This window comes from Anguilla rostrata, chromosome 6, assembly GCF_018555375.3.
Source record: "Anguilla rostrata isolate EN2019 chromosome 6, ASM1855537v3, whole genome shotgun sequence".
In the NCBI taxonomy this organism is placed as follows: Eukaryota; Metazoa; Chordata; class Actinopteri; order Anguilliformes; family Anguillidae; genus Anguilla; species Anguilla rostrata.
Window position 1 is genome coordinate 4,481,648 of NC_057938.1, and position 27,790 is coordinate 4,509,437.

Consider the following 27,790-nt stretch of genomic DNA (forward strand, 5'->3'; position numbering starts at 1 on the left):
TATGGCTGATGATCAGAGTCTAGCCCCCCCGTGACAGAGATTGCTTATGTGTTAATCTTGCACATAATGGGATTCAGGCACACAACGTGACATCATACCCCTGCCCCAGATGTTGAAGCCGACCGAATCGGAAGTCTGTTTTCAGTCACCCTGCCAGGACCAGACGCGCCGTGAAAACAAACAGCCGCCCTGGCCGAGGTGATGTCAGCGCTTTGATCGCCCAATAACGACGGGGTTTATTCGCGGGTCAGTGGGACGCGACGCCCAATCCGTAAACAGATTACTCACGCCATGTGGCCGGGGACCCAGGGTGCCACTGCGCTTCCTTCCTCCTCGACCGGCGCTTCCGAACGACAAACGGGTCTACCCTAGGGCTTGGGCTTGACCCTAGTGGAATTCTTTAGCAGGATGACCTCATCGTGTGTGAGCGAGGGGGGGGGGGTGGGGGGAGGGGTGTGGTGTGGTGGGATGGGGAGTGGCAGGGGCCCACTCCAGATGCTGGAACCAGGGCCAAAATATCCTCTTGTGGATTCCCGAAAAAAAAACAAACATCTCGCCGTGGGCACAGACAGCGAAATCGCCCCACTTGGGCAAACACCCCCAGCCCTGTCTCATACCTCCCCTTCCGTCATAACAGACAGTCATGAGAAGCCAAGAGGGGAGATGTTTTTTGGAGCAGACAAGAGTTACGACATACTTTGCAGCCTTATAAACTTCTCCAGTGAAGAATGAAGTTCTTCTGGCCCACTCCGGGCAACCTAGGAGGACCTGGCTTCGAGGACATTGCCCGGTCCAGTCGTTTTCTTTGTTGGATTTACTGTCCGTCGAGCGCAGCTCATGTGAGCTGTTTGACCTGGAGAGCAGCTTGCACATCTGTGAATGGAGGCAGCCCTTTATGTGGGGAAAACAGCCTCTTAAACCGCAGACTCACTGTAGGAAGGCACATGATAAATGTGTCTATAAAAACACGGTTATGCACTAGGTAAATACAGCAAGATTATCAGGAACGGTCACGAATTAAAAAACGTCACCAAAAACACTTTAAAGACTAAAATGACCAAAAATTGTACGCTGAAAAGAATGCAAAATTAGAATCATCATTTATAATCAATTTTGTGTACATAAAAACACCTTTGACGATAAAAACGTTCAGAGCTTAAATGAAAGCGATATTTTCATTTGAGAACATTTTCAGCAATGTGCTAAATGGTCACGTTCGAATTTGAAGTGAAGCAGGGTAATAAAATATATTGGACAAACATCAAGTTTGTGATACGGTTTTGACTGCATGGCACCCATTTTGGCAAAATGATTGGTCGTGTCCTGACTGTGCCAGTGGGAATGAGGTTCAGCTAAGTGTGCTTGAGTACTGCATCATAAGCAGGCACACGCACAACGGCGGGAAATGATGAGGCAAAAATCATAAACCATTGATGTTCTGCAGAGAATCAGCTCACCGATAACTGGCTTTGACAGCATTGGCGGTGGCCACGGGCACAAGATGAAGTCTCTATCAAATGCTGTCTGTTGTCAGAGACTACCCCCCCCCCCCCTTCTCCACCCCCTCCCCCCCCGCCACCCCCCGTCGGCAGGCCCAAAATCTTTCCGATATCACGCGAATCCTGATTTGACCGGCGAACAGACTGATACAAAAATAATTTTTTAGCATCTCGGTGATTGCGTGCCTGGTGTGAAAATGCCATTTCCGCCACTGTCCAATAAAGGGAGAGCCTGGCGGTGGTGATCCCAGGAGGCGTCTGTGACATTAACGGCGGTGCCCGGCTGGATCCAGACCTGTTGTTTCTGGGCATGTGTGCTGTTGGATTTGAATGGCTTAGTCCAGTCCTCATAACTCCCAGAAGCCATGTAATAACGATTAGTGTTATTGCCTGCAAGGGCTTCTTGAACTTATAAAATTACGCGACAAAGTTTGCTTCGCCTTAAATGGCTAAGCTGCCGCTTTGTTTACATCTGAGCAGCTCTTTAGAGATCTGTTGATATTCAAAAAAGATTCTAAAAAATGTGTTAATATTCAAACATTATACATTAAGGATACAGGTTCATATTAATTTGGGAAATGATAGATCCACTCCACCTTAGACCACAAATTAAATTTTTATGAATCACTTTAATGCCGCACTTATATGGAACTGAGGCCATTCTAAGTGTTTCCTAAGTGTTTACAGCATTGTCACAGGTCAAACTGTCCTTTTAAGAAAACTAAAAAAAAGAAGATGTTTTGGTGGTGAAATACATTGTGTAAGCCCTTAATGTTTCCACTGACAGTTATGGATGATTAAAACAATGCTGACAGCCGGAACAAGACTTTGTTCTAATGCCTTTTCAAATCCCTAACAAGATATTCCTCTGTCTCTGTTACTTTCTCTCTGTTCTGTTAGCTTTAACTTAATGAAGGCTGTGTCTTCACACACACGCACATCCACAGACACATTTAGTATTATCATCAGCAGTTTTCCTCCATTTTATATGATTCAGTTCTTGAAAGAGTGGCTTTAAGCTTCTCATAGCATTGACGGTGTCTAAGCAACTAATAATGGGGGCAAGTTTTGAAGTTCTAAGTCATCTGTGTGCACGGTGTTATTTGCGTCTGTTATCTGGTAAATTTCAGTCACAGGAACAATAGACAGGACTTCCCAGATAAATGTTTACGTTACTAAGTTGATTCCGAGGAGTTCCAGCACCAGGTGGGAAAGAAGATGAGCAAGAAGTGGCGAAGCCAAGAGAGAATGATTTTTTGGAAAAGGGGCTGCGGTGGAGGGCTGGAACTGAAGGGCTGGGACTGGTGGGACCTGTAGCCATAATTCAGTGTGTCACATACAAAACACCTGCAATATATACTGTAACACACGGACATACACACACGTACGCTCTCACACACACGCGCACACATGCACACACATGCACACACACGCTCACACACACGCATGCACGCGCGCACACATCCACGCACACACACGCACGCATGCACCCACCTACTCATACACCCTCTCACACACACACACACACACATGCACACACACGCTCACACACACGCATGCACGCGTGCACACATCCGCGCACACATGCACATTTCCACGCACACATACACACACACACACACACACACACACACACACTCACGCACAGCTGTCAGACTGGCCCGTACCGCTCTGTGTAATGAGTTTCACCAGGCCACAGGGCCTGCTGCTGCTCTCTGAAACGCTCATATGGAGCGTGCCGTGAGGCAGGTGCGGAGCAAATTAGCCCCGGTGTTCTTTCGTCGCAGGATGCGTAAGCATATGGTCACACTCATTGTTACGAGCGCCTGAATATTCATGCGTTTGTATTCTGCCGTTTTGCGTAGGAGTGCGGCTACATCAGAATGACCGGCTTTTCTCTGTGTTGGACTTCAGGGGAAATATACACCTTTATGATATATCGCTTCTTATTCCTTCAGTACGGCCCTATTTGAATCATCTATATGGTCTATGAATGATTAGATTTACGTGTGCAATGAACAGTAACTTTCTGTGGTGCAACTGTTTCAATTAATCATTTGCTTTTTACTGTGTCTTTCCCTCTTAACATTCCTTTCAATATGCATATGGATGTGAGAGGACAGTTTGTGTATAGCGTTTAAGAGATGTATTTTTAACGGCATACTATGCAACATTTGTTAGCCTTGCTGTGGCCGTGTGTTTACAGTCAATGAAGTCTCCTACACAGTTTTCTACTCTGCCCGCTAACCCTGAGCACCCGACTTCAGACACCTAGCTACCGAATGTACCCAGCTGGATAGTTAGAGGTAACATTACTTACAGGTCCAACAGAAAACAAGCCAACTCCGCATCGCGTTTCATCCCCTTGGCGAACTTCAGCTGACGCCACTGAGGAAGTGTAATTCCAAGGTTAACTCTAGTTCTTAAGCGAGCTTGTCGTTTTTGCTTCGCTGTATCTGGGCTTCTCTCCCGCCATTGCAGCAGCTAGCTAGCTAGCTAGCAACAAACACATTCCGCAGAACTCTTATCCCACACCACAGGCTCTGTAGCTACATTCCAGTGGGACCAAATGTTATCTGTTAAGAGCTGAACTAACACTGGGCATTTTACTGTGCATTAAGATGACTTCAATGATAAAGTAATCGATTTCTTGTACTAGACTCAAGTATGTTTATCCCAAGACCATTCAGTTGGGATCTGTATCCGACAAATATAGCAAGCAGCAGCTCAAAGCTCTGGCAGATGGTAAGAAAAAGCGGATCAGAACTGGAAAGGGATTTGTATTTCATTTCTGAGAAGCACACTAAAGCTGTCACTCTTCTGTGTCTTTAAAAAAAAGAAGTAAATCCACCATTTATAACATCTCCTGGGTTCTTCTGATCTCTGTGGATCATCATTGTGGTATCACCGTTGTTGTTTTTACTTTCAAGCAGTTAAAGGCTCTTTTGATCGCCGGTAAAAAACATTACAGTGACATTTCATGTGTGCTGTCTTCGGAAATCTAAAATGAAAGAACCGCATTTGCACTAGATAGTGTCAGTGAGTGTTGAAAAATGTGAGAACAATGTGAAGATTGTGGATGGGCAGGGCCATTCTGTATGTCTGAATTCCATTTGAACTGGTTATAACTTTATCCCGTGAGGTTTTTAAGGTGGATCCTGTCACATGGACCTTGCTATACATGGCATAATTAGTGTTTTTTTAATTATTTTTTTATTTATTTTGCAGTTCTAATGGTAACTCTTGAAGTATGAACATAGGAATAGGAATAAATATCAGTAATGCAACAAGCTCTCAAAGCCTCTTCAACTCAAGAGAAAGGTAATATGAGCCATTTCCGATGCGCGGATACAATTGTACAGGAACGTTACGCAGTTTTTAATTTCTCTGCGTGAAATCGGCCGTTGTTTGCTTTCTCCACAGTTAGAAAGTTATGTGGACATCCGCACTGGAATTCCTTCCATCGTTCCTCTTTGGATTGAAAAAGAATTTTTATAGATCATTCGTGGGAGAAAAAGCACTCAAATCAGGGAAGAGCCTGGAATGATAGGTCTCAAGCTTCTGTGAATGAGGCCTGCTAGGATTGGTCAGTTTTAGAGCTTAAGCTGGCCAAAAGCTTCTGCGAACGAGACCTGATCGGATTGGTCAATTTTAGAGCTTAAGTTGGTCAAAAGATCTCTGGTCAAGGGAAGCAACGGTGATATGTTATTGAAGGTAACGTTGTACTGACTCTGTTAGCGATGTGATGACATAGATGGCCCGGAGGCATTTGGGCGGTTTTCACCGGGCAACGAGCGAAGACTGAAGTGTTCTTCTTCGGACCGCCCGAGCAAAGGTGTCCCGATGCGCATCCCTCTCTTCAGCGCGGCTACAATCAGGGTTTTATTTCCTCTGTGAAAGCAGATAATGCTTTCCATGTGGGTGTTCAAGTCTGTTAATCATTTTTACCCAGGAAGCGCCAAGAATCGATGCGCCGCAAAACCGGTGTCGTCCATCTCTCGCCTTTTGTTCGTATCAGAACCCAGACAATGAAAGCCAGATGTTATTTGTTGAGTCTTTGCAGGGCTGCCAGAATCGCGTTGATACCTAGCGGCTCGCTGCTTTCATAAAACTGGTAATATTCCCAGCTCTTCTGGCCAGAGAGAGGCCCCCGTGATGAATTTGGGAATTTTCACGTTGAAATGTTTACCTGTTCACGAACAAAAGAGCTTCTCAGTGTGCTCAGGCAAAAGGGACATCAAAGAAAAGCCTTTGAGCAGCAGGTACTATATGGCAGAAGAGTGGTTCTTTATATTTAATTCTTTCTTTTTTCTCTCTCTCTCTCTCTCTCTCTCTCTTTCTGTCTTTGTATTTCTGTATCTCAATAATGTTGCACTTCCACAGCGAAGGAATTGCAGCCCACATCGGCTGTCTGGAAAGCAATTACCGTCTCCGGATTGTTAATTATCTTGTGCCGTCGCCCTGCGTGATTATGATCTGACATTATCCGCGCATTCACACCTGCGTCTCGAGTGGTGGAGGACTGGACATATGTTGAGATGCAGAAGCAGGATGGGGGCCTTGAGGGGGGGGGGGGGATGGCTGAAATGCACCAGGACATCAAACTACTGTCATCCAGCAAGCCAAGGTCGTCCTCACCCCAGGGTTCTTTACTCTTGGCAGAACAAGGCAAGGAAAAATACTCCTTTTCCCCCTTCTTCCTTGGAAGAGCAAGAAAGCGGGGACCCTTAGCCAAGGCCCAAGGCTGCGTGCCTAAAATTGAATCGCTCACGGCCCCCTAATTATTTACAACTTCTGGGGGAGGGGTGGGGGGGTGGGGGGAGCGTGGCCAAAAACATCTCATTAGGACACAGATTATCCAGATTTGCATTGATAATTTCATTCTGAGTGTGCATATTAAAAAGTTTCATTTTCAATTTGAGTGTTGCAGTTGATTGTGTCGGTTGGAATTGTGGGAGTGCGGCCTGGCTGCTGACTGTCACCCATTCATTAGTGTGCAGGCTATCTGGGTATTATGTCAGTGCATTCGGTGCTGTGGCTTGCTAGGTGTCTGACTATGTCAGTGCAGTCAGTAGCCTACTGAGGCTAGCTAGATGGCTAGCTATGTCAGCGCATTCAGTACTGTGACTCGGCTAGGTGGCTACTGTAACTATGTCAGTACATTCAGTAGCCTACTGTGGCTAGCTAGATGGCTATGTCAGTGCATTCTGTACTGTGGCTAGCTAGCTGACATTAGCTTTGAAGCAGGATTATGGAATATAGCTGCATTTAGATACATAATAGTTACAAAGATCCAAGTAGGTAACAGTCTTCCCTTCTTTCTGAAATGATAGCTGTTTATTACTATTATTAGTGTTTTGTGTGTTGTGTGTGTGTGTTTTTTTTGTTTTGTTTGTTTATGTTTGTTTTTTGTGTAGGCCTTGCTTAAACTGTGCCCATGCCTAGCTCAGTGGACTAGTTAAAATGTCTGACTCAGTCCCCTGCTCGAAAACTGTGAGAGCCTTACTGTACATTTTCCAAAGTTATTATAGTAATTTCTGTAGTAGTTGGCAAATTACAGACAACTAATGAGTAGCAGATCACTTGACACAATCTATGGCTATGCCGAGATGGTTTACGTGACTAGAGGCAGGGAACGACGACGACGACGATTATTATTATTATTATTATTATTATTATTATTATTATTATTTTGACAAACAAAGAAGGGGGAAAGAAAAAGGCTAAAAGAAACCCCTCTGGCTTGGTGTTTAAAAATGTGGACCTTACTGGCCCCGGCAAGAATCAAATAAAACATTACAATCAGTTTTAAGATCCATAAAGGAGAATTTTAAACTGTAAGTACTCATGTGGGAAGGTGGACAGTAAAATAGGAATTATTACGGAGGGGGGGTAACTGCGGCTAAAGTTCCACTAGTCTTTCCACCATTAAAACTGGAACGGGATGAAATCCACAAATCCTGTCAGACGTTTGTCATAGTCCTATCATATGTACAACATTTTAAAGAGATCTTGGACAAAATCTAGAGACCGGCGCGTAGTAACGGCGTTTTCGAAAGGATGCTCTGCGGGAAGTGGTGGGCTCCGATTCAATGCCATGAGAAGTAACTCCATAAAAAGAACTTTATCACCCCTTTCAAAGCCACGTCAAGCTGTCCAGGTGTTTTGAGAGAGCACCTGTCAGGGATTTATGGCTTTGTTTATGCTCCATTGGCTCCTTTTTCGACGTGTCAAATGGAGCAAATATCATGAAGAACGTTTCTAGTAATTACATGGGACACGCTCATAATAAAAAGAATACATGTTGTATGGTGTGATAAATCATTGGCCTCATTGCTGGCATTTTGAAATGATGTGAACAGGAGCCGAAGGTTCACACTGAACCACAGGGATAAACACAAGGCCGTTCGCATTGGCATCCGTTTTAAAGTGAAGTAATATTCCGTGAGTCCGGGGGTAAAACAGTGATTGCGACATCAAAAAACACGAAAAAAAAAAACGACCAATCACCATCATTCGCAATGAGAAGGCTGGCTCCGTTACACAAACTCGAAACGAATAAAATTACGCAATAAAACGCGGGCGGAATCTGGCCGGCGCGTCGTATTTTAAATTGATAAATTGACGATAATAATATTTCAAAGCTCTGACTTCACGCGCGCTGCAGCTTGCGAGGGAGTCGATCGTTCAAGCCGGGCACGTCCGCTGGAATTAAAGACGAATTGCCGCCGTTGTCTGGCGTCCCGTAAAACGGGAAAGCCGAGGCGGTTTGACGTCAGGCGGTCGTTGGCGCGAGCGCCGGGTCGATTAGTAACAGTTGAGGTTTCGTGAAGAAGAAAAAAAAAGGCTCTTGCAGGTATGAAGCGGGCTCAGGAGCCACGGCTCGGCACGCTTCCCCGGCGCGTTTGTTTGTGGAAACGGTTAGCTCAGAGGGTGCCCGGAGGGCTACAGTATATTCTCGCGCGGCGTCCGGCCAATGGTCTGGTTAGCGGGAGTCACGTCGAGTTCACCGATTGGTTTTAAGGCAGCAGCATGATCTGCCGTGTGGGGGGAATCCAACGCGCTCTCCGCGGAGCCTGCTGGGATAAGGATGTAGGAGCCAAAATATCGAAGCTTCCTTCAGCAGGCTGCGAGCGGCCTTCTCTTGTTTCCAACTCATAGCCAAGGCCTGAACTTTTCGTTTGTTATGCAGGCCGCAGTATTCAGTGTCCGGATTGGTCAGTACAAACGGGAATCACTGCCAGTGCTTATAGAGTACGTGCACGCTTGGCTTTGTGAGGCGCCACGTTACCATGGTGACAAAAAACGCAAACGCAAGATGGCGCACAAGACAGTTCAGGAGCCTGCAGAGCAACGAGCCAGTGATGCGGATTTGCGAAGCGGCTGCTGGGAACGCTGAGAAGACCCTCACCGGGGTCACAAGAGCGGCTTTCCCCCGGTTTCTTGAAGCAGCACAGCAGCAGAACTTATCACGGTATTTTTTTTGTTTCCCATTAATGTCTTTCCGCTGCTCTCTCCAGGCCCTAATTTGGCTCCTGAGCTCCAGAGCTTTCCCTCCCCGCCGCCCCCAGACAGATATCGCACGCGTCTGCAGCGAGCGTATTAAAGTGACGCCGTCCCTCTCGACGTCAGTCTTCATTTCGCTCACCCGCGGCCTTCCGTGGGTCTTCGGCGCGAGGCATAACACGTTGCTCTGACAGGTCCCCTCGCGGCCATTTTTACTGCTTTTCCAAAGACGGTCTCCCTGGCACCCGTCTGAGTCTGCATACCAGAGCTGTGTCCCACAGTTTTAAGTGGGCCTTTTTTTTTTTATTTTTTTATTTTTTTTTTTTTTTTGAATGGGCACGCTGGACTGCTTTTCTGCCCCTCCCCGGCTAAAGCACGCTGTGGTATGGAACATCTCCATCCCTCTTTCTGTCTCTCTCTCTCTTTCCATCTCTCTCTCTCTCTCTCTCTCTCTCTCTCTCTCTGTATCTCTGTCTCTCTATTACTCTGGGAAAAACGCATACTTTAGAGCACGCGGGGTGCTTTGTTTCCTCCTATTGGGTAAAGTTTCGCTGAGGTCTTTATTTCGATCGCGCTTTGAGATCGCCGCGTGAAACCCAAAACGTCGGCGCCCCCCTCCCTCGGTCTAAAATGTCAGGCCCCGGCAGTTGTACGGACGGACAGACGGATGCGTAGTATTCAAATTGGGGGGGGCTCTCCGGTCCCGCGGGGCTGTTTCAGCTCATGCCCAATTAACGCGGCGGAGAAGCGGCCCGTTTCCACGCTCGTGTTTATTTCAGACGTCTAGCGGTCCCCGCGCCAGCCCGCAATTTTTTTTCCCCTGATTAACACAATCCTTATGCGTCCTCGTTTAAAAACCGCCAGCCGGGGCAGACGCTCAGCTGTGGCGTAAGTCGCAAGGAATGTCTGCTGAAGTAAAAAGTATGCGTTTTGGGTGCCTATATGAACTCGGTTTTATTGGACTTAATTCCCGAGGCATTTATTACACGTCTGTCTGTTTCAGTTTTTTTTTTTTTTTTTTTCCTATTCTGTTGTAAAGGAGGTACGCTAGTGTGCTCTCCCAGTGTAATGCGCCATGCAGCTAAGGGTTTTTATTTATTTATTTATTTTTTTTTTTTTTTCATATTTTGACCTTGACATTGCGCAGATTAGTTTTCGAGAACCGGTGCCATCTGGTCGATTGATCTCGACGATGTGCTCGAGCGCGGAGTGAAGGATGATCTTTTTTGAGAAAGTGCGACGCTGTTTTTGAGTGGTGCGACGATTGCTCAGAGCTGCCTGATTGCGCTTAAAGGTCGTCTCTGATTTCACGTGAAGCCCCGCACAGCCGAAGTGGTCTTGCTAGCAAATTAGTCACACTCCAAGAGAGGAGATCCTAGAGTGGTCTGCACTGCAGGGAAAGCATTTAGGTTCCTGTTCATAAATTTAAACGTTTTTTTGAAGTGCGAGTTACGAGTTAGATTTTTTTATTATTTTTTTATTTCAGACCCATCGTTTGGATTGTCGTGGGTTTATTTTGTTCTGATATTTCCTTTGGAGGCCTCGTCTGTGTCATAGCCATAGTGCGTGTGCGGTATGCGTAATGACACCGTGTCTTTGCAGAGTCCTTGCTGAGCTTCGTGGATGACATCCTGTCTGGGGCCAAGTCTCCGTGTGTGATGCTGGGGGACATCCCCGGCCTCCTCACCTCCTCCATCAGCATGATAATCCGCTGCCTGGAGCCTGACACCACCTACATGTGAGTTATGACCACCTTATAACACCAATGTGCCCGTTGTAACAACCTTATACCACCTACATGTGAGTTATGACCACCTTATAACACCAATGTGCACGTTATAACAATCTTATACCACCAATCTGTGAGTTATGACCACCTTATAACACCAATGTGCCCGTTATAACAACCTTATACCACCTACATGTGAGTTATGACCACCTTATGACACCAATGTGCCCGTTATAACAATCTTATACCACCAATCTGTGAGTCATGACCACCTTATAACACCAACCTGTGAGTTACAATAACCTTATACCACCTACATGTGAGTTATAATCACCTTATAACACCTATGTGCCCGTTATAACAACCTTATACCACCTACATGTGAGTTATGACCACCTTATACCACCAATGTGCGCGTTATAACAATATTATACCACCTACATGTGAGTTATGACCAACTTATACCACCAATGTGCGCGTTATAACAATCTTATACCACCAATCTGTGAGTTATGACCAACTTATACCACCAATGTGCGTGTTATAACAATCTTATACCACCAATCTGTGAGTTACAACAACCTTATACCACCTTCACACAAGTTATAATAACCTTATGCTACCAACATACCTTTTCGTGAGTTATAGCAAACTTATGCCACCAATGTGTGAGTTATAGTAAGCTTATACCACCGTTTGACTTATAACAACCTCATACTACCAATATGTGTTATAACAACCTTATACCACCAACATGTGTGATACAAAGCTTATACCACCAATGTTTGACTTATAGCAACCTTATACATGTCATAACAATCTTATACCACTAACTTGGGTGTTACAATAACCTCATGCCACCAACTTGTGAGTTACAACAACCATATACCAGCTACATGTGAGTTATAACAACTTTATACCACCAACATGTGAATTATAACAAATAGCAGAACGTGCATCCATGAGATATGTGCAGCGTGATCCTGTGATATTCTTTAATGAGGTACATTCATTTTTGTCCAGGCAAAAACATGGAATCTCTGTTTTGATTTTAATGTACTGAATGAACTGGAGGCTCAAATTTGGGTGTTTTAAATATATTTCAGACAGCTAAGGAAGTGGGCTAAGCCTTGGCAGGTAATAAAAGCGTGTCAGTGAAGCACTTGATGCTAATAGCGGTAATAGCAGTGAAGAGATGAATGTGTTGGGAATGGTTAGCGGGTAGAACACAGAAAAATAACGTTCTGCCTGGCTCCATCCAATAACGTGTGGTCTCCCCATTGACACGCTCACTGCCGTCAATCAAACTGAACAAAAAAAATAGAAACATTGATAGTGAGCTCAGCCACTGACAATCCTGCAGCCCATCAAAATACAAAAGAATAAATCAACATAAAGTGTGCAAAGTGTAGGAGATGAGTAGTAGCCGTAGTAGTAGTAGTAGTAGTAGTAATAGCCGTAGCAGTAGTATTCATAGTAGTAGTAGTAGTAGTATTAGTATCAGCAGCAGCACTGTGTTCCAGAGTTTATATGTGACTTACAACTTTAATTTTCAAATAAATACTGACTAATTTTTTTTTTCTCCTTTAATAGTTCTGTTTGGTAGGTTCATCAGATTGAACTGTGTCACTTGGGACCATCCTGTGGTCCTGCGTGCGTACTGTGATACCAAGCATTTGTGGTGCATTGGAGTGATTCAGCGAGGGGAAATTCAGTATAAATATATTAATGTTACACAGCGAGCTGTGGACTGTAGCCGGAAGGTTCTGGAACAGTCCAGGTCACATTCTTATTTTTACTGCGGTAGGATGACACCATGGAGGGAAGGTAACCCAGGGGGATTTCAGTGAACAGAACTTAATAGATCCCATGACCTGCCGGGCACACCCGCACCTCCGAACAGAACTTAATAGATCCTGTGACCCCCCGCACACGGAGAGGAGGATGTAGACAGGGAAAGAATGTAGGCTCCCGTTCATAAATTTTTCATAAAGTTTTTTAAGGAGTCTGAATGACTTTATTTTTTTCATTTTCTTTACCATCACTGGCAGTAAAACAAGTCCCGCAGCAGTCTGAAATGTCAAGAGTAACATATGTTTTACACGGAGTAAAGCTAAACTCAGTTTCTCTTTAATGTACAGAACTGCGTGTGCTCACCCTGTAAAATAATCTGTGCTGTCACTTGACAGTTTAATTGGTCAAATAATTTTTATAATATCTGAATTATTGTCTAAATCTGTGAAACTTCAACATTTATTTTAATTCCCAGCGTTTGTCTTTGCAATTTACGTAAGTTCAAATAAATGTTGAAGTTCCCAACGGTTGCCTTTGCAAAAGGTGCAATAATCATAGTATGGTTCAATTATCTCAAATGTCAGGAGTGTTCATCATAATTATTTAATGTGAAGTGCTTTCAACAGTGATTAGCCGCAACTATGACTTCATTTTAATACCTTCGAGTCAGCTTGCGAGGGGAAATAGAATAGCCCTTTCAAATGATTTTGCACTTCTGAGAGAACTGTAAATGTAATGTGCTGGATGCAACTTATTTTGCATTCACAATTTTAAAAATGAATGGCTAGCAGCCTCAATATGTGATGGACTATAATTGGCTCTAGTGTGTCCAGGTAAGGTAGAGGGGGATGACAGCACTCAGAAGCCCCCTGCTGGTCAGTTGGGTGCCTGCGTATTTGCCTGTCTAGCTGCACGTTAAGGGTGCATTCCAGTCGCTTATTTCATTTTTTTTTTTTTTTTTTTTACCATTTATCATTGACGGTGATATAAAAACCACAGTAAAAAAAAAATGACAGTATCAACAAATTACAGTATGATGCCAATACAAATTGCAGCGCTGCCTTATAACTGTGTATCGTGAACAATGCAATTATCGATGTGATTTTCCGCCTTTGCTATGAGAACATTTGAACATAACAATGCATAATGACAAGGACCGGCCATTCAAACCCATCCAGGCTTGCAATTTACCTAAAGGCTATACTTTTCTGTAATATGATATAAAACCACCGCTGGAGCAAAACAGGAATAGGGCTTTCTCTGCCCTCTCATTTTGGATGAAGGTGACATGGAGCCGTGTAGCCTGTTGTACTGGAGTTTACCATACTATCCCCACCCCTCTTCCCGCATGCACAGGGCTCACCGTTCAGAAAGATTCATGGAGTAATCAGACGGATGCATTTGAGTTTCCATAACGAGGGTCAATAAATGGCTAAAAGAAAGAAAGAAAGAGAGGGAGGGAGAATGAAAGAGAGAAAGAAACGATCAATAAAAACGTCAGATGGATATGCGCTCTTCAAGGTCAGTGCCAATCGCGATGTTTGAGCAGACAGGGAGACTGATCAGCTTGTGTTTGCCTGCAGAGTAAAATATTCAGTGTTAAATCAACTCTTACGGAGTATGTGGCCCCTAATGGACTGACAGGTACTCTGTTAGAGTTGAATTAACACTGCGTGTTTTACTGTGTGTATGTATATAGAGGCCACACGCACCGAGCATCTGGTCCAAGAGGCCATAAACACCATGTTTTCAGGGAAAACAATGCTAACACTGCTGGGGTGGATGAAAAAAACATAAATAAATGAATTAAGTTTATAAAGTTCATACCTGCTGATTGCATGTCATATTGGCCCCAGATGTGTCACCAGTAACTTTGCATTTGATAAAAGGAGCATGTAAGTCACTGCCACCTCGATCTCCTTTCCCCCAGAGTCAGCCTTGAGATGCATGTTTTATATTGGCTATGTTCATATGCCTGTCTGGTTGGATGATGCATGTTAAGCACTAGGAAGGCTTTTTATCATGCAAGGTTGACACTTGTGATGTTGATGAATGACGTGGCCATAAATAAATGCATGACTTAATCCATCCATCCTAGCACATTCTTTACATACATATATGCTTATTTATCTTCCAATGGGAAAATAAGAAGGGACCCCCCCCCAAAAAAAAAAAACATATTTACTCTCCGTTTACCCTCACCTATTAATGTATTTTCTCTGGATTTTATTTATGGTGTGCAATTGAACAAGGAATATATTGTGCCCATGATTGCTGTTTCACATGCTGTTTAAAATAAACATGCCCTGTTACAAACAGGCTAGTAAATTTGTCTTTCTTAATCTGATGCAAATGGCTAGGTAGCAACTGTTTGAAGCATCGACCTCTATTACTCAGCCAAACAGTTATCCAACATGCTTATCATCAGCATATTAATGCAACGGTTACCTTTTTCTTCAGAAATGTGGTTTGTTATGTTCAGTAGTCACAATAAAAAAAAAACAAATTTGATTTAATTGATTGAATATAGTTTTCATTTTAGAATGAGTAATTATACAATATTCCAGTGATTAGAAACATAATCTGACTGTATTTCACAAATCATCTTGACTTTATTTTATTTGGCCAATTTCTGTTTCATTTGTGCATGTGCTAAATATTGTGTGTGTGTATTTATCCAAGTGCATAATAGCCTGCCAATTAAGTAATATTTTGCTGAATTTAATGGCTGCCAAGCAGATCTGATTGTACAGCTAGGTGTGCTTTCAGAGAGGGATTTAGATCATGGTGAAGATCACAACTGGATGACATCATGATGAGGTCACCGTCAGCTCAGGGGAGACTCCTGGTCAGCAGTGGGGTCGAAAAGGTCGCAGAGAATGGTCCGTTGCTATGGCGACTGCGGCTGGACCGTCCGATTGGCCCACCACCTGTCCCTTCTCCCCTGTGGCCGCTCTGCCCGCAACACGGCGTCACACGTGCAGCTGATTACCTCCCGCTCCCGGCCTCAAACGCAGGGCCAGATTGGAGAGATTAGACAGTGAGGAAATGTCCCAGGGACATCGTCCCTCCACATGTTCTCTGCCTTTTTCTCCTTTTTTTGGGGGGGGGGGGTCGGGGGGGCGGGGGGCGGTGATGTACAGAACAGCGCACAAACGCGCACACGCTCCCTCCTCACGTCCCCGCCCGGCCTCCGGCTCATTCATCACGGGTGTCACTTTGAAGCGCCTGATCCCAAAGCGCCCGTTTCCTTCGCCTCCTCGCGAATTCGTCCCGGCGGCGGGACCCCATGCTGCTTTCTGGGACGTAACCCCGTCCGGAACTCTGGAAGCACGGGAGGGGGTCCAGCCACCGGGACGTGCAGGAAGCGAGGGAGGGGGGGGACAGGCATTGAATGTTTTAAAGTGAGAGAGACACTCTGTCGAGCCTCATCCATAAAAACCAATTCCACCTCCCAGGACCCCCAGAGTTCAAATGCAGTGTTTCAAAAGAGCTGTATCGGGCTAACCGAACTTAACACGTGAGGCAGCGGTGCCAGCATTTATTCCGCTGTGTACCTCTGATTATCGTGCTGAAGCCTGCATTCGGGCAGAACGTCAGAGCGTCTGTGGTTCCGCTGTGTCATCACGTATCAAATCAGCGCTGACCAGGCTCTCTCTTACAACGCGTTTACGTTGCCTCCATTTATACAGCTGGATATACACTGAAGCAATGCAGGTTAAGTACCTTGGCTCAAGGGTACAACGGCAGAGTCCTACCTGGCAATCGAAGCCGTGACCTTTAGGTTAGAAGGCCAGTTCCTTACCCATTATACTACACTGCCACCCGGATACCAGATACGCTACCGCGCTCCCTGTGCCATGCAGGATGGCAGAGCAGAAACATCAGCTGCTGGCGAGGCCTCTGGTGGCCTTAAATATCAACACGGCATTTCGGTCCGTATGTCCTGAGGTTCTCTGTCGCCCGGGAGGGCTGTTTGTGCAGATATCCACTAGATGGAGATGTGATTCAACAGTATCTTTACGAGCATCCCTTTCATCCCTCTCTGTGAAATTGTTTGACCTACAGTGTAGTAACGGTTATGTTGCCACCTCAGTAGAGTTACCATACAAAATGGCTGCCAGCCACCATCTTCTGGTGCTCCGGTTGTCTCGTAAAATGGTGCGTGCTGTGCTGTGGGAAAGGCCGTGCCTGGTTTTGTTGCATTTAGTAAATCTTCATCAATAGGCTCCGGCCCAGAGACATGCATGTATGTCTATTGTTATAATGAAAGACCCCTCCTATTTTGGCTAAAGAGTCTATAGGCGTTGGTATGCATTACATAATTTGCACGCTGAAGCAATTTTGAACTATTTTACACAGTTCCATGCTCATTTTGTGTTCTGGTTTCCATTTATCTTACCTGAAAGCTCAAGCCAGTCTCAATTTGGCAAGAGAGAAATATGTCGTGCCAGAGATGAGTTTGAAGATGTTTACGCTGTCATTTGATGAAATAAGAATCTCTAAGCAATTACCGTCAAACGCTAACAACACACTATAGAAAGATGAACTGAGGACAGGGGTATGTGTCATGGGGTAACGGAGGTATTCACAGCAGTAAACGTGAAACTAACCGAGAAAGTTCAATGGCAAGTAAACTGAGAGGATTTTGAATAACCGGTTACTTTGAGTGACACAGGAGTGAAATAGATCCTTAAGGGAAAGGGTGAGGACCAACTACAGCAAGGACACCCAAATCTGCCCCCCCCCAGGCCAGGAGTCCAGCTGGTTTTCTCTTCTACCCGATAGTTAATTTCACTTACTCACTTGGTGCCCCAGGTTTAAATTGGTCCTGTTTGGAGGGGAAGAATGAAAACCAGTGGTAGTACTGGTGTCGAGAGCCAGACTTGAGCACCCCTGTCCTACAGGATATTTCTCAGACAGGGGGTATTGTGTGGTGTGTTTTGTGTGTGGTATTGTGGTGGTATTGTGGTGGTACCGTGTGGTATTGTGTGGTATTGTGCTGTATTGTGTGGTATTGTGTGATATTGTGTGGTATTGTCTGATATTGTGCAGTATGGTGTGATACAGTGGGACAGTTTTGCTGTTACATAGAGTGTTTAAGTTAATTATGCTTCCTGGAGTGTTCTACAAACAGAATAAATAAATGCGATAGGGGGAGCACCCAAATATTGTGGGATAAAGAAGAACATGGATAAAAAGCTACAAAGCTAAATAAATAAATAAATGAGAATTCCATAGCTTTATGAGGAAATCTACACGCATGCATGTGACATCATACTCATTTTATTTATGCCCTTTATTTGCCAAAATTACAGATTATTGCGATGAACTAATCTGTCTGTGACCGATTACAGATGGAGCTGTATCGACCCAGAGGAAACTGTATGCTTGAGAGTTTATCTTTTATTACCTATTGATTAATTATTATTGTTACTATTTTATGTAAAGCAGAGTACAGTCGTATATATCACTGCATGTATTCTCCTGCGATATGCATTGGATATATTTAACCCTTAACCGCAATAGAGTGATGAGCAATGTACCTTCACAACCAGCTCTGCTTCTGAACAGTATTCGTTTTCTGCTTTTCTTTCCCAGCGAATATCGACTTTCCTTTGCTGTAAAATAATACGTCGGAACTATAAAACCGTTGAGAGAGTGCGGCTCTCGCCCCCGCCGAACGCGGGTGACATCTTAACGCTGATGTGCGTTTCATGACCCCCGCGACTGCGGCGCAAAGCAAATGTTCCGGAAACCGTATGGAAGCCATTGCGGGGAGCGATGATGATGTTATTGCGCCCGCAGTTGAGGTGGCGGTGTGAGAACGTCGCGTCTGGATCCACAGGAGCGATCCCTTACACGCTCCACCTCTCTCTCCATCTCTCTCTCGCTCTCTCTCTCTCTTTCTCTCACTGTTCTGCACATTAGCATCTCCAAACCAATTTAGCTCCGTAATTGTCTCGCTGCGGCAGCCAGCAAATATTTACCGAGCAGGCCTGAGCCAGTGCGTCATGTAGTCACGAAAGCGCGGCGCGGTTTCGTCTGAGCTGCTTCCACGGCTGTGTGCGTTTCTCACGCAGGGCGAGGGAGGGGTGCGTGTGTGTGTGTGCGTGTGTGTGTGTAGAGTGTGGTGAGTGTGTGTTGTGTGTAAGTGTGAGTAGTGTGTAGTTTGTGTTGGAATGTGTGTGTAGTGTGTGTGTGTTAGTGTGTTACTGTGTGTGTGTGCATTGTGTGTGTATGTGAGTGTGTGTTTTAAGTGTGTGTGTGCGTATGGGTGTGAATGTGTGTGTATGGATGTGTGTGTGTGTGTGTGAGAGAGAGGGAGTGAGTGGGTGTGTGTGAGTGTGTGTGTGTACAGTATGTGTGCATGTGTGTGACTGTGAGTGTGTCTGTGTCTGGGGGTCCTATCTTGCTGTGCTTTGGTGGTTGTACCAGGTTTAGAAAGACCATGCAGCAGTCAGGCCATCGATGCAGACTTGGGCAGAGACTGCACAAACAGTCCCATACTGCACTGGCTCTGCACAGCACAGGCCTGCCCCAGCCACAACACAGCACATTAACAAGCAGTCTTACAGCAGGTGGAGCACAGTGGAGTGTGTTCTGTGTCAGCACAGGTAATAAATGGCCTCTCTCTCTCTCTCTCTCTCTCCTCGCTGTGCACTGCAGGTTCAGACTGTGGGCGGTGGACAACACAGGAAGGCGCTCCGGCTCCAGTGAGATCACCATTAAGACGCCCTGCCCAGCGGTGGACGATGTCAAAGCACAAGGTGAGCTCCTACGGGGGGGGGGCGGGGGCGGTGGCGGGTGAGGGTGGGGGTGGGGGGGACACAACACAGGCCTGGATTCGGTCAGAACTGTGCTTTTCCTAACCTTCACTACTCAGATGAAGAGTGTGTGTGTGTGTGTGTGTTTTCTCCTACACAAACAGTTCTGTGAGTTTAGCTGTTTACCGCAATTTGCGGTGAATTTCCATTAAATCTCCATTAAATAAAGCAACATTTGAGTTTGATTGTGAGGTAAGATTACAGACAAATGCTTATCTTTTGGGGCCCGTAGTACCAGTCTGTTAAAATGATTACGTCCTTGCAGCATAAATGCTACGTAGGCATATAATCAATGCTGCATAAAGGACCTATTCCCTTCGTAGATGTCAGTATTTAAGGACAGATTCTGAGCTAAAATGGCCTCATTTTTAAAATAATAGCTCTCTCCCAGATGCTGCCCTGGCTATCAACAGCTCTGCAGAGTATAAATCAGGGGTGCTTATGTTCACACACAGAGGCAGGAGGGCTGGGAGTTTAAACTGAAATGGCCCTCACTGTGAGGTATTCTGTTGCGGTGAAAAAGCTCTGTTCTTTTTCATAACTGTAACTGCACAGAGACAGGATTACCTCTGTAAAAGATTAATTTGCACGGAAATGAAACAAATGCTATAAGCTTGTGAGGCCTGTTTGAATTTATCAATCTTGTTATTTCTGAAAAGCAATGAGAATTCAGGCTTCAGGGTACGATCCGTTCATATCTCAAGGAAGAGTTTCCCGAAGTGGGGAGTGTGGACAGAGGCAATGGGGGAGGGGGGGTTTAAAGAATTTCCGTTTGCCAAAGGGCGTCGTGACCCAAAGATTTTGGGAGCCTCTGTCAAGGTAAGATCTCTGTTTTTTCCTGCTTGCCATTTTCCACCTGGCTCTGAATGAGAGACTGAGAGCATCTGTCACCGGAACAGACGCTTCCAGATTGTTCTGCGGATCGGCGAACCTGACCCTCGCAGAAATCCTTCTCGCTCTCGTCCAATTTGCTTTTTCCCCAATTCCCCGTCAGAGATCGCCGACAAGATCTACAACCTGTTCAACGGCTACACCAGCGGGAAGGAGCAGCAGACGGCCTACAACACGCTGATGGACCTGGGCTCCCCCACCCTGCACCGCGTGCTCTACCACTACAACCAGCGCTACGAGAGCTTCGGGGAGTTCACCTGGCGCTGCGAGGACGAGCTGGGCCCCAGGTACTCGTCCTCCGCTCCTGTGCGTGTGTGTGTGTGTGTGTGTGTCTGTGTGTGTATGTGTGAGTGTGTTTCTCTCTCTCTCTCTCTCACACACACACACACACACTCTCTCTCTTATCTTTCTCTCTCTGTCACTCTTTTTATTTCACACACACATTCGGAGTCAGTCTCTTTTTCTCTCTATATATATACACACATATCTTTCTCTTCATTCTGTTGGTCTTTTATTACTGGTTTCTTCCTAATTGTGTCTTAATTGCTCTATTGATGTTCATATATTTCTGTAAATTTTCCTGTTGGATTGTAACTATAGCAGTAATAGTGATCTGCTAATATGTAGTTTTATGGCTATGGAAATGAACCGAAGGCGGGCCATGCGTTTGCCTTGATTTAAAGCGAATGGAAACCCGGACGTTACGAGCCGCGTAAACACAGCGTCGGCTGCACGGGAGTGCTGAGTGTGGTTCGCAAACCTCCGGCCTGAAGCGGAGAGGAAGCTCATACACACAGCTGGGTGGTGAAAATGATTAACTCCCACAATCCCCCGACTGTAAGGTCTACGTGCGTCCCAGCAACGTAGTTAACGCCGCCGCTGATGCTAGGGAAGTGGTGATTATAAAATCCATTTGCGCTAACTATCATAGGAATTGCATGCGATCCGGGCGATTTCTGTCGATTCAGGACGGACCTGTACGCCATTGGACGCACCGCAAAGGACCACCTGGAGGCCAGAGGTTCCCCCATCATGGAGGAAAGGGAAAGCAATACTATGCAGTGAGCTCACGGCCGAACGCTTTACAAACGCACGCGTGTTCAGTATCAGACGCCGACGCTTGCGTGCGGGGGCGCGGGAGGAGCAGGTGAAAGCGATTAAGGGGCGCCGGAGGCTCGGAGAGACGACGGCTTTCGGTTCGAGAAGCAGCGGTCGCTTTCTGAGCGGGTCGAACGCGCGCGGAGGGGTTGATGTAATTGGTTCGCTCGCGATGTGTTCCATTAAAACGCACTTAGGGTAAAAGGCAGTTTTTTTTCCGGAGTGTGATTAATGTGCAGTAAGCGCCTCGGATGAAATCAGGCTTCTCGAAGTCAGCAAAACACGAGCAGACGTCACTAATGGCTAATGGTCCTTAATCATTAGCGCAGACATCAGCGAGATCCCGTATTGCTGAACGAGGAGCTGATAAATCATTGTTCCATAAACTGCCCATCCTTTTTGTTCATTTCCTGCTGGAATGGGTATTTATTTATGACTTTCGTAGACTTTCCTAACAATTAGACGGCTATGTTATGTAAGTATTTCTCCATAGATTAATTTGTGGGTGTTTTTTTTTCTTTCTAGTTTAACAGTATATAAACATCTTTGTATGTCTTTGGCTGGTCTGGTGCTCCATAAGTAAGATTTCTGTCTTGCTGTATTATGTAAAGGCTTTACTTGCTGCATAATGCTTTATATATTTTATTTTATGCACCCTTATGGTGCCATTCATTTTTGGCAGCTACTTATTTGTTTAGGAATTTTTTTGTGTAAAAGGCACATAAGAATGAGTTGGCAAAGCTTATTTCTGTAAAGCTAAAAAATAAGCACTTGAAACGTAAGCTGCAAGTCACAAAAGTAGACTGCAGGCTTTGATGTGCATCTATCGAACGCCTTTTTTATTTCGGCTTTTTATTTTTATTTTTCGGTTCAGATTAATGAATGACTTGTAAAATCATTTTGCGGGCGACGTGAAATAAGCTGGCGAACCCCAACGAGCACACAAACCTCCAAATGTTCCGTGAGAGTTCCCGCTTCTATAAAAAAAAGGCACATAAAAGGCATCTTTTAAAGTGCTGTAAATGCTTTACGAGCCCATTCCACCTACAGACGCTCCCTCCGAAAAAATAAAATAAAATAATAATAATGAGAGAAGTTCAAGGAAATTAAACAATAAGGTAGCGTACGACCGATTACGTATCATGCAATCTAGCCTGATGCTGGAGGATGGACTGTGCTGTTCAGACTTAAAGCTTGTCGCTGTAAGTTACTGTAAAATTACGTATTAGTGTCATAGCCTGCAAACATGTTGATACGGTAGTACACATGCCCTTATAAAGATTAATCCCATGAAGATGATGATTAAATCAAGCATGCATCCTTGACTGTGCCTGACTAATGCATGAAAATGCAGGTATTAGAAAATATGCAAATATTAGTAAAACTGTGAGCAGTTTTACTAATATTTATTTATTCTTGCTATTTGTGATAATTGCTGAACTTTACCGAACTGTGTCTCTTCGGAATAAAAATTAGCACTTGCACTTAATTCTGTAATTTCTGAGAAGGTGACTCCAGGCCTGACTGTGACCCTGAAGCCAAGTTTTACCTGTGAGCAGGGAGGTACAGGGGAGTAATAACCAGGGTTCGAATTACGGGGGGGGGCGGGGGAGGATTTGGGGGGTCTGACCCCCCTAATTAAGACTTGGACCCCCCCAAAAGAGGTAAAAACAACAGGTCAGGGGGGTCGAAACATTTACTGATGGTAAATGTATTGTAATATTTATGATTACAGGTAAGAAGGATATATAAACGTTTCGACCCCCTGACCTGTTGTTTTTACCTCTTTTGTGGGGGGAGGGGGGGAGGTCCAAGTCTTAATTAGTAATCTCCCCCGTAATTCGACCCCTGGTAATAACGCCATTTAGCGAGAGATGAGAGAAAGGAAAAAAAAAAAAAACAGAAGGAACTTGGGGACAGTCGGCGTAGAGCAGGAACTGCGTACTCAGAATAAAAACGGAGTTCGGGGAGATGGATGTTTTCTCCTGAATAAAACCTGTGCAGTCCCTGCTTCAGCTGTTGGTTTGGCTGAGCCTGTGGATTGCTTACATGGGCTTAGGGAACCGGTATACCTGTTCACAGAGTTGAATATTGAACGCTGTTGCGTGAAGAACAGGATCAGTTCAATAATTCAGGAGTTAAAACGTCAGGAACTGGTCATTTCAACACCTGGTTCCATGTTAGCCTCATTTCATATTTCACAATTGCCCTTACATGGGGCTTGTTTACGCCTACTCAATTTGTTCCAAAAACCAAGATCGCTCGTCACGCTATAGAGGGACACCTTCGGCAGCCAAATCTGTCTTTTGAGTGATTAGTACCGTCTGAAGCAATACCCATAAATCTGTACAAATGCTTTCTCTGAAACTGTTAATTGACCTTACGGTCGTAAAGCTGGGTTGTTATTTCTATTTCGGGTATTGAATGGGATCGGGGCACGTGACGTAGTTCGTGCATTGAATTACTCGCTTTCAGCAACTGCCTTTTTTTCCAAGGCACATCTGGAAACATTAGACAAAAAGAATAATACACATGTCACATTACAGTTGATAAATATGAAATAAAACGCCGCGGTGCTTATTCTGCCGGGGTGCAGCTTAGCATGCGAGCGTGTCAAATAGCAAATAATGATCAGCTAAACAGTTGTGATAATGGCTCTCCAGGGTCACCCGTAATAAAGTTACCTCTTGCTTGCACGTATTCCAGAACGGCATAAATATCCCTCCGAAGGATCGTTTTTCCCCGTTTTGCATTTTGAATTAATATCTCGTGTCAATCCAGCATTTTTTGAGAGAAGTGTAATAGAGTCAAAAATCATAACAGTGAGCATTTTGTTTCCACACATATTAACAAAACAAAAGAGAGAGAAGGTGTTGCCCTGTTGGACGTTGATTCCTCTTGTTTTGAGTGACTTCGGCTCACCGGAGTTCGTCCCGCTCGCAAACGACCGCGGTCGTTAAAATGCGATTTTCATCAGCTAGTCAAAACAGGAGATAATTGTCGCCGAACCGACAGAATGTAAACTGGTGTCGGCGGAGCCGGCCGTACTGAGGGTAAAGTGATTGGGAGGAGCAGGAGGTGCGTTTTTTAACGGACTCCTCTCTTCCCTTCGCACGCGTTGCGTCTCGGGGCGGCCTCCGTCCGAGAATATTTTCCCGCCTCTTTTCGTGCGACGCCGCGTGATGTTCCAGGCCAAAACGTATCGCTCGCTTTTGCTTTCCCCACCCGAGCACCTTCCTGCTCGTCTCCTTCTCGTCATTGCTGTGATACTGCCCTCCACACGGGGCCTACTGTTGCTTTAGAAATGCCGGATGGCCGGCATGGTGTCAGAGGGCTATGTGTAGGGCATTGCAGTCCCCCCTGTGTCCCTGTTTCATTTAGCTCCAGGAGGTGGACGAGGCCCACAGCTCAGGAGATGAACTCAGTCTTATGGGTTTGTTAATCAGTATTGCAAGGGCGGTTTTTAATTGCTTTTGCTGGCTTATTTTCCCCTCGTGCAAATTTGACGGCTTTTAAATAAAGCACCTAAAAAAAAATGCCAAGAATTAAACTGTAACTTAAGAATACAAATGGAAGGGCTTTTTATTTAGATGTAGTGAATGAAAACTGTAGTGCCACAAATGGGAAGTTTGTGTAATTATAATAAGACAAATTACTGTACAAATGTCCTGAAAGAACAGCATACACGCGATGTTTGATATATTGCACTTTGGGAATTTGGAGGTCATATGGCCAGAAAAGGCTTGAGCAGTAAAGTTTGTGTAGTGATTTAAAGGTGTGATAAAAATATTACTAGCACAATTGTGGGGGAAAAAGTAGTCCTTCCTGTTCTGAAGTTATGTCCATTTTTCTTGGTTTCGCTTGGTGGTGGCCATTATGTGACATTATATTCTGTTCTTTTTGAATTATGATTATTGTTCCGGCGTTAGTTCTTTTTACGCAGCGTGTATTCTGACAAATTGTTTGAGAGGTTTTCATAGGAACTCGTAAAATATTTTAAGCGGGGGATTTATTGCCCAGCTGTCTGACATGTTATCTTCTGCGCACTGGACCAGGAACAGCATCTCGTTCAGCTCGCAGGGAAAAGATGAACCTAAAACTCTGAGGTCAATTTACCCCCACTGAACACTGTGATTGGTGTGACTCATTATGACTGCTTTCATAAATGTGAGCGTTGCCCGGGAAACCGGACCGGGAACCAGAATCTTCAGTGTTGCATTTAAGTGTAAAGACCTCGTGAAACACGCTTGGTAAAATATTGGACAATAACTAGAAAATAATTGGTTGTTAACAAAAATATTATACCGTTTAAAAAGTCTCTCATTCATTATGAAAATTGAATTAAGTACGATAATTACTGGCCACAGATCCCTATCTGGTTCTGTAATCAATACTGTAATCAACAATATATTGTTATCGTGTGCACAGTTCAATAATTAATACTTTATTGAACATATATATTACACCCCTTAGCTAGCGACATGTGTGTCAAAGAGGCTGGTTTGGCTGCAGAGCCTGGTGGAGTGGTGTTAAGGCTTAAAAAGAGCCCAAAGAACAGTGTGTTGACTAAACTGTGTTTTATGGAAACACATTGGCTGCCTCCCTCAGTGTGTTTTCCACTAAAAAGGCTGTGCCTGACCAATTGGCTGATTAAATCTCTACTCGTGTTAATTAGCGTTCGATAAATAATCAACGGGAGTGAACGCCATCGCTCGCTGTCGTTAAAGTGTTTAATACGACACAGCTCCGAGTCCTTTCATTAGAGTTTCAAATCAAATACTACTTAGTTTAATTCATTAATTATCAGTATTTATTTGCTGGCATTTATGCAGGCAACGGGCTGGCTATCTATTATCTACTTTTTACTATCGATGTCCTGAAATGCAGCACAATAAATAATGAAACACCTTTCCCTCATTCCAGACTATCGAAGTCTTTATGAAATAATATTCTGTCCATCTCAGCCTGTTTACCAGCCAAAAGCATATTCTGTCTCCGTTTCTAATTTCCTATTAGATTATATTTTTAATCATTAAATAGGGTGGTCATGGGTGCAAAATCAGCATCAATTAAAGTATTTTTAATTTTGCCTTCTCCCACTGGCTTCTGCGTGTTACATGCTCATTTGAGTTTAAAAAGCGTACGAAATCTGAGCCATATCTGAAAGGTCTAATTATGCGTGGGTTAAGATGTAATGGCTAGATAACACGTTCGATATGTCAGTGCAAATTTAAGGAAAACCATCACTTTGGTACAAAAAAAATTAAAAAGGGTAAATTAAGGGCAACAAAATGTTTTTTTATTTTTTATTTAATTTTTAAAAGAATTAATTATATGGTAATTTGTCTGACACCAGCTTTTATGGCTACCACTAAGGTGTGTTAGTGGTACAGAAAACACATTTTAACCGTGAGAACTCTCACTGGTGGACCCCTTCACCTGACACTGGTGCTCAGTGTTAATGGTAGCTTGTGGGGTGCGCAGTATGGGCATTCAACTGGAGCCATAATGAAAAAAAACCGTTTGACGGTTTATTTGGGTGTTCTGTTTCAACATTAATAGGTGTGGGGTGATTCGCCCTTCGTGAACCATGTGGCACCAGGTGCACGGGGAGGGCAGTAAACGTTCTCATCACTTCTTAATGTAGTGAGAAAAGAACACTGGGGAAGCTTCAAACAGCTTTCAGGAGGCGCCCAGGAGGATTCTGGGAAAAAGTTAAGAACGTACCTTTGGAAACAAGAGGCCGCTTTCCACTTCCATACATGCTGGGATTTATGGTGACAACCGTTGCTATTTGGAGCTCAAAATGTGCTTTCCTGAAGAAAAAAAAAATTTAAGCATAACAAACCGCAAAGTTTTTGTTTTAGGCAAATAAACATCCAGATTCTTCAAACCACTGAAACGTGGCAGGCTATCAGAAACATAAATAATTTCAGAAAGATATAAATGACAGATTCTCTTCTACAGACACGGTGATTTTATTTTGAAAGAGTGACGGAAGGGAGCAGACTGTTACAAAAAAGAAAAATAAAAAACAAAAGTCACGCCAGAAACCAAGGGAAACTCATAGACCTTGGGGCATTTCTGATTTCTCATCATTAAAATTCAATTAAGCTTTTTTTGTGAATAGTTTTCAAAGCCAGTGTTCAGGAGTTCAGCTCCATGTTATTCAGGTGACTTACAGAATGCCAATGCACTTTAGTTTCAGTCCACTCTCTAACACAGTTACCAGTAATCTACAAACAAGAAGAAGAATGTTTCCTTTGGAGTTCTGAGATAAATCACATTTGACACATAACATGATGGAGTGAAATGTAAAAAAACAAAAAAAAAACTAAATCAAGAATGGCACCTGTTATCTGCATTTCACCAAAGCCGCTTGGAGGTGAGCCAGGGTTGCCAAGGTAGCAGAATGGAGGTGTCTGCCTGGTGCGTAGGGTCTGGAG

At 44.4% G+C, this 27,790-nt stretch overlaps 1 protein-coding gene across 3 annotated transcripts in view; it reads left to right on the forward strand.

The window, feature by feature from the left end:
• astn1 (astrotactin 1) overlaps window positions 1–27,790 on the forward strand; it is a 320,953-nt gene that overhangs the window by 286,934 nt on the left and 6,229 nt on the right. For all 3 annotated transcript variants that reach the window (XM_064341654.1, XM_064341655.1, XM_064341656.1), the window contains 3 exons: window positions 10,608–10,743; window positions 19,198–19,298; window positions 20,350–20,533. In XM_064341654.1, the coding sequence (XP_064197724.1) occupies window positions 10,608–10,743; window positions 19,198–19,298; window positions 20,350–20,533 (421 nt within the window). The remainder of the gene's footprint in view (window positions 1–10,607; window positions 10,744–19,197; window positions 19,299–20,349; window positions 20,534–27,790) is intronic.